The sequence below is a fragment of the Condylura cristata genome, unplaced genomic scaffold (genome assembly GCF_000260355.1).
Source record: "Condylura cristata isolate star-nosed mole 26May11 unplaced genomic scaffold, ConCri1.0 scaffold00001, whole genome shotgun sequence".
In the NCBI taxonomy this organism is placed as follows: domain Eukaryota; kingdom Metazoa; phylum Chordata; class Mammalia; order Eulipotyphla; family Talpidae; genus Condylura; species Condylura cristata.
The window spans coordinates 38,317,559-38,323,669 of record NW_004567102.1 but is presented as its reverse complement, the minus strand read 5'-3'; the positions used below and the strand labels follow the sequence as shown (position 1 = coordinate 38,323,669).

Sequence of the window (6,111 nt, the reverse complement as noted above, 5' to 3'; positions counted from 1 at the left end):
TGACAAGTATTCAGTAATAAGCCTGATTAAATACTCTTCAAAAGAAGACAAGGACATCAAAAACAATCAGAAAATGTCACAGTTCAAGAGGAACCGGGGGCCTCCCTGGTGGCACAAGGGGTTAAGATGCAACACTATGAAGGTGTCCACAGCTACTGCAGTAGTTCCATCTCTAGCCAAGGAGGTGGCCTACATGGCATGGCAGACCTCCCCTGAACTACCCACTGTTTCCCTCAACAGTGTTTTTCTGTCAATCTGCCTTCTGCTCCCCATTCTATCAGATGAATCCTCTCACCCAGCTCCAAAAGCAAGGTATTTAGTTAAAAATCAATCACTGAATGTGCTCCACAGAAAAGCCAGTTAATATGTAGATCAATAAAAATTACCTTATCTAAAGAACAAAAGGAAAAAAAGTCTTAGTAACCTACAGGAAAATACCAAGTTTGTACATATGATATATCTGGATTTCCAGAGAAAGAAAGAAATAAGGGGGGGGAAATACGATACAGAATGTTCAAGAATTGGTCAATTAATCTTCCTCCAATATCCCTTAATTCTTCTAAATTTATTTAAGATTCATAGAACAGTTTATAGTAAGTATTATAGCACTGTATTATGGGATTTATGACATCTTTAATATAAGGGCATGAAAGGAAGTTAAATATAACTAGTATATTAAATGCAAAATGTTACAAATAAATATTACATGTACTATCCCTTCAGCATATAAAGTGAAAATGCATAGGGCCCCTGGTACAACAGGTTAGGACTCAGCACTGCAAGCTGGCTGCAGCCACCTCAGTGTGAGTTCAATCCCCCACATGGCACCCACAGACCTCTCCTGACCCACCCACTGCTGCCCTCAGCAGTATACTTCGTCCATCTGCCTGTTCTGCACTCCACTCTGTCTCTGATGAATCCTCTCACTGCCTCTGCACCTCTGGCCTGTACTCCAGTTCTGTATATATAAATAAATAAATCTTTCAAAAAAAAAAAAAAAGTAAAAATGTATAGCCAAAAAGTAATATATGATCTAGAAAGGAATTCTAAAACATATTCAAATAACATTTATAAGAAGGCAAGAAATTAGAAAAAATATGACACCAAAATAGTAAAATGAAAGCGCTAAAATCCAATCACAATGCTAAAGGACATTATTGTGCTAATAAAATAGAAATCTAAATGGTAGAACAAATAAAAGTACCCTATCTGTCAAATTTACTAATACTGATAATTATGCTGTTTAAAATCACCAAATTTTTCTTAGGAATTACATGTGAATTTTTGAATAAAGGCCATTAAATATGTAAATTACTCTCAAATGAGTTGGGAAAAATACAGCTGATAAATTAGGAGAAATAAAACATTTGTGAAATCATGTTAAGTGGCTAAAAAAAAATGCAAAGAAACATGAATACTGTGGCTATGACTATTAAAAAAATATATGTATGTGACCAGGAATTTGAAAGAGTAATACGTAGATATAAAAACAGCTATTTCCAGCAAATGAGATTAAAAATGTCATGTCCTTCAAAATAATAACAGTTGCTGATATGTCAAAAAATTAACTGTTGAGGTCTCCCTAGTGGTGCAGGGGTTAAACTCTCAGAGCTATCAAGCTATCACCAGTCACTACAAATATAAGGACATCAAAACAGTCAGAAAATGTCACAGTAAAAGAGGAACCTGGGGCCTCCTTGGTGGCACAAGGGGTTAAGTCGCAGCACTATGAAGCTGTACACAGCCATTGCGGCAGGAGTTTAATCCCCAGTTGGGGAGCTGACCCACAGGGCACAGCAGAGCTCACCTGTCTCGCCTACTCCCTTCAGCAGTGTATCTCAGTAAATCTGCCTGTTCTGCAGCCCACTCTGTCTCTGGTGAATCCTCTCACCCCCTGCACCTCTAGCCTACACCCCAGTTCTTCTAAAAATAATTAATTTTAAAAAAATAATAATTCTATTACTTATATTTAATAAATTTTATATTCATGTTTTCTATTTTATGTATTACTTTGTGTGAGGGGAGAAAAAGTTTATGACAGTATTTTTGGTTTGAGTAAATGAATGATTTAGTAATTAAATATTTAGAAAGACAATTAAAATGAGCTCTTACCAGAAAAGACATCAAATAAATTTGTTCCATCACCATTGTCATCATCTGCTGCCATGATCCTACTTCCTTTTGATAGTTGCCATCTAAATTTTTAAAAATAAAGATTTTCCACTGTTAAAAGCAACCTCGGGGCCCTCCCTGGTGGCACAGCAGTTAAGGATGCAGCACTGCAAGCTGGCGGCAGCCGCTTCAGTGCAAGTTGATCCCCAGCCCCGAAGGTGATCCACATGGCACCGCAGACCTCTTCTGACCTGCCTGCTGCTCCCCTCAGCAGTGTACTTCATTAATCTGCCTGTTCTGCTCACTGTCTCTGGTGAATCCTCTCACCACCCCTGCACATCTGTATACATAAGTTAATAAAATCTTTAAAAAAAATAAATAAAAGCTACCTCACAATATAATAAACCCAACTTTAAGTTAAAGATAACTTTTAAGTTAGACAAACAATCACTCTTATGATTAAAAGAGACTTTTGTTCAAAAGCTAATATTACAAAATAAAATTAGAACTTTACATGGCTAAACCAGGTCATAAGATAAGTATTATAAACGACCCAAAATGTACATTAATTTTTATGCTAAAGTAAGTCAACTGTCATACTAAATAAGCACAACTATATAGTGACTTCTGTAAGTTTTCTTGGCAAACCATCAAACCTGGAAGTAGTTTTTGGGATTTCAGATATACATGTTTTCACCAATAGGAAGGTAAGACAGGCAAACAGCAAAGTGTTTGGTACTATACTGGGTTGGTAAAGGTCTATAAAAAGAGGTACTCTCATACCTTGAGAGATACTCTCACGTGTGTATGGTGGCAAGATCCACAAAGGCAATTTTGCAATAGTTATCTATATTATAGTAAATTCTCTTGGTATGATGTAATAATATGGCACTTAATCTGTGGTCTTCCCAAAAGCCGTAACCATGACACAAATAAACACCAAATTCTTTGACAAGTATTCAGTAATAAGCCTGATTAAATACTCTTCAAAAGAAGACAAGGACATCAAAAACAATCAGAAAATGTCACAGTTCAAGAGGAACCTGGGGCCTCCCTGGTGGCACAAGGGGTTAAGATGCAACACTATGAAGGTGTCCACAGCTACTGCAGTAGTTCCATCTCTAGCCAGGGAGGTGGCCTACATGGCATGGCAGACCTCTCCTGAACTACCCACTGTTTCCCTCAACAGTGTTTTTCTGTCAATCTGCCTTCTGCTCCCCATTCTATCAGATGAATCCTCTCACCCTGCTCCATGCACTCCTGACCTGTACCAGTTCTTGTATGCATAAATAAATCTAAAAAAAAAAAAAGAGAGTGCGAGCATATAAAAGTCAACGTTACTTTTTAGCAAACCTGGAGTTTATATAAGTGTAAGAAGAGACCTCTATTAAACAGAGAAAGGATGCATTTAGTCTTAAAAAATAAAAGCCCCTTTACATTAAATATCACATAGCCTGATAAAACATGCATTTCCTCTAAGGTTAAGCCAGCTTCTATTTAAGAGAATGAAACATGAAATGAGATAAAACAGGAAAGGAAGAAACAAAGCCAATGATTATCTAAATAGATAACCTATAAATTTTCAGAATAAATATAAAAGGTTCTCAAAGTTGCTGAATGCAAGAATACACAAAAGCAAAAGCTTTCCTATACATGAGCAAACAATTTTAAGACATTACTGATATACTTACAACAATAACAATATCCCAAGTTAATAGTCATTAATCTAATCTAAGAGGTACAAGATCTTAATGGAGAAAATAATAAAGAATCTAAATGCATGATATGAAAACCTTTTCTTGAGGATCAAAAAGTAAGTATTTTAGGCTTGCAGATTATCTGATCTGTCACAACCCCTGTCATGTATTTTACTCTGTAAATCTGTCACTGTAGCTTTAAAGCAACCATTGATCACATATAAACAGGTATAAGCACTGGGCCATAAAACTTTATTTACTAGCAATTTATCTTTAATCTAAATAAATAACAAGCATACCACAATCATACATATATGAAATACATAATACATATATATTATATATACAAACATACATATATACATAATATATATACAAACTCCATATCAAAATAGACAATTCCTCCCACTTTATAAACTGACTGAAATTTATTTTTTAAAGCTTTATTTATTTATACAAAACTGGGGTACAGGACAGAGGCAGTGAGAGGACTCACCAGAGACAGAGTGGGGAGCAGAACAGGCTGACTGACAAAGTACACTGCTGAGGGGAGCAGCGGGCAGGTCAGGAGAGGTCTGCTGCGCCATATGGGTCACCTCCAGGGCAGGGGATCAAACATGCTGAAGTGACGTTAGCTTCTTAGTGCTATGCTTTAACCCACTGCGTCACCAGGGAGGGTGTAAACTGACTGCAAATTTAGTAAAATTGAACAAGCTGATATAAAATTCAAACTGAAATACAAGGACCTAGTAGTCAAGACATTCTTTATTTTCAAGGTATACACAGTAAACTTATTGAAGTTTTACAAATACAGGAAACAGCACATCATATATAGAGTCCCATGATTTTCCACAAATTGAACATATCAAATTACCACTCATATTAAAAAACAAATTGAACATGTCAAATTACCTACAAGTTCTCCTTCTTGTAGGAGAACTTACAGCCACTCATTCTTACAGCCACTGGGTATTTCCATGATACAAGGTGTGTAGAAAATAAAAATGTATACAATGCTGATGACTAGCATTGTAGAGAAAGTACTTGCATGTCAGTGGAGGAGTAAGGTCTGTGTAGATTCCAAATGAGAGGAAATAAATCTTGGAGGAAAGATATATGTGGAGAACTGCAAATAAAACCATCTAGTTGGAATGGAGCTCAGGCACAACAGGACTGGAAGGCCATCAAATTTCATCAGAGTCAAACAGAAGATATTAAATGTCAAACCAAGAAATTTGGTATTGAACTCTCAGAAGATAGGTGTACTAACAATTTTTTAGTTAGAAACTTTAGTATCAAAAAATGAAATAGGAACATTAATGAATAAAACAAAGAAGAAAAGCAATAATGTATGAAGAGAAAATGGGAAGTTGCTACTCTAAGAGTCTGCATTATAAATATATAGAGACACATCTTCCATAGGATGGAGACAATGAGAATGAAAAGAATGTTTATATGAAGTATAATAATGGAAGAAGGCAATTGGGGTAAATGTCTAGGAAAATGGGGTAAATGTTTAGATCAGGGCAATATAAACACATCTGTCTGGATTCACTCTTAAGCCACAAACTTTCATTATCTTCACTTTCAAGTAGTCACAAATTCTTAATGATTACATTTTGTACTTTTTAAATGCTCAAAATTATTGTCTCCTTCCCCATCAGTTTCACACATGATTTCTCACTTACATTACCATATTTATCGCCTAGGTAGCTTCCATGTTAACAGTATCTTTTTCCTGGGCCTCCCTGCTGGTGCAAGAGGTTAAGTCTCAGCACAATGAAGCTATAGACAGCCACTGCAGCCTGAGCTCAATCCCTAGGCTGGGAGCTGACCTACATGGCCAGCAGACCTCTCCTGTCTCACCCACTGCTTCCCTCAGCAGTTTATCTCAGTAAAATTGTCGGTTCTGCTCCCCACCCTGTCTCTGGTGAATCCTCCTCTCCTTGCACCTCTGGGCTACACTTCAGCTCTTATATGCATAAATAAACAAATCCTCCAAAAAAAAAAAATCTTTTCCTTTCCCTCTTACAATTTACTACAGTAAAGTAAAAATTAATCCAATTTATGTCTAGCCTGTGTTTCACTCCCAGGTCAGAAAATTATCAAGTTAAGTTTCCAAGGCACAGAAAACAATTCAAGACCATAGCCTGGAGCTGACCTTTCAAAATCAAATCTAGTCATGTCCCCTCCTCTGCTTAAAACCCTCAGTTCTTCCTGCTGATCTTTTATTAAAAAACCAGTCTTGGCCTAGACATAAGAACGGAAAGCATAAAATACCTAGAAGCAAAGATGGGTCAAA

General features: G+C 36.5%; 1 protein-coding gene across 2 annotated transcripts in view; it reads right to left on the bottom strand.

The window, feature by feature from the left end:
* The window catches only part of CASP8AP2 (caspase 8 associated protein 2), a 28,997-nt gene that overhangs the window by 19,487 nt on the left and 3,399 nt on the right, over positions 1-6,111 (bottom strand). For both annotated transcript variants that reach the window (XM_012724313.1, XM_012724317.1), the window contains exon 2: positions 2,113-2,195. In XM_012724313.1, coding sequence (XP_012579767.1) covers positions 2,113-2,167 — 55 coding nt within the window. In that variant the 5' untranslated portion in view covers positions 2,168-2,195. The remainder of the gene's footprint in view (positions 1-2,112; positions 2,196-6,111) is intronic.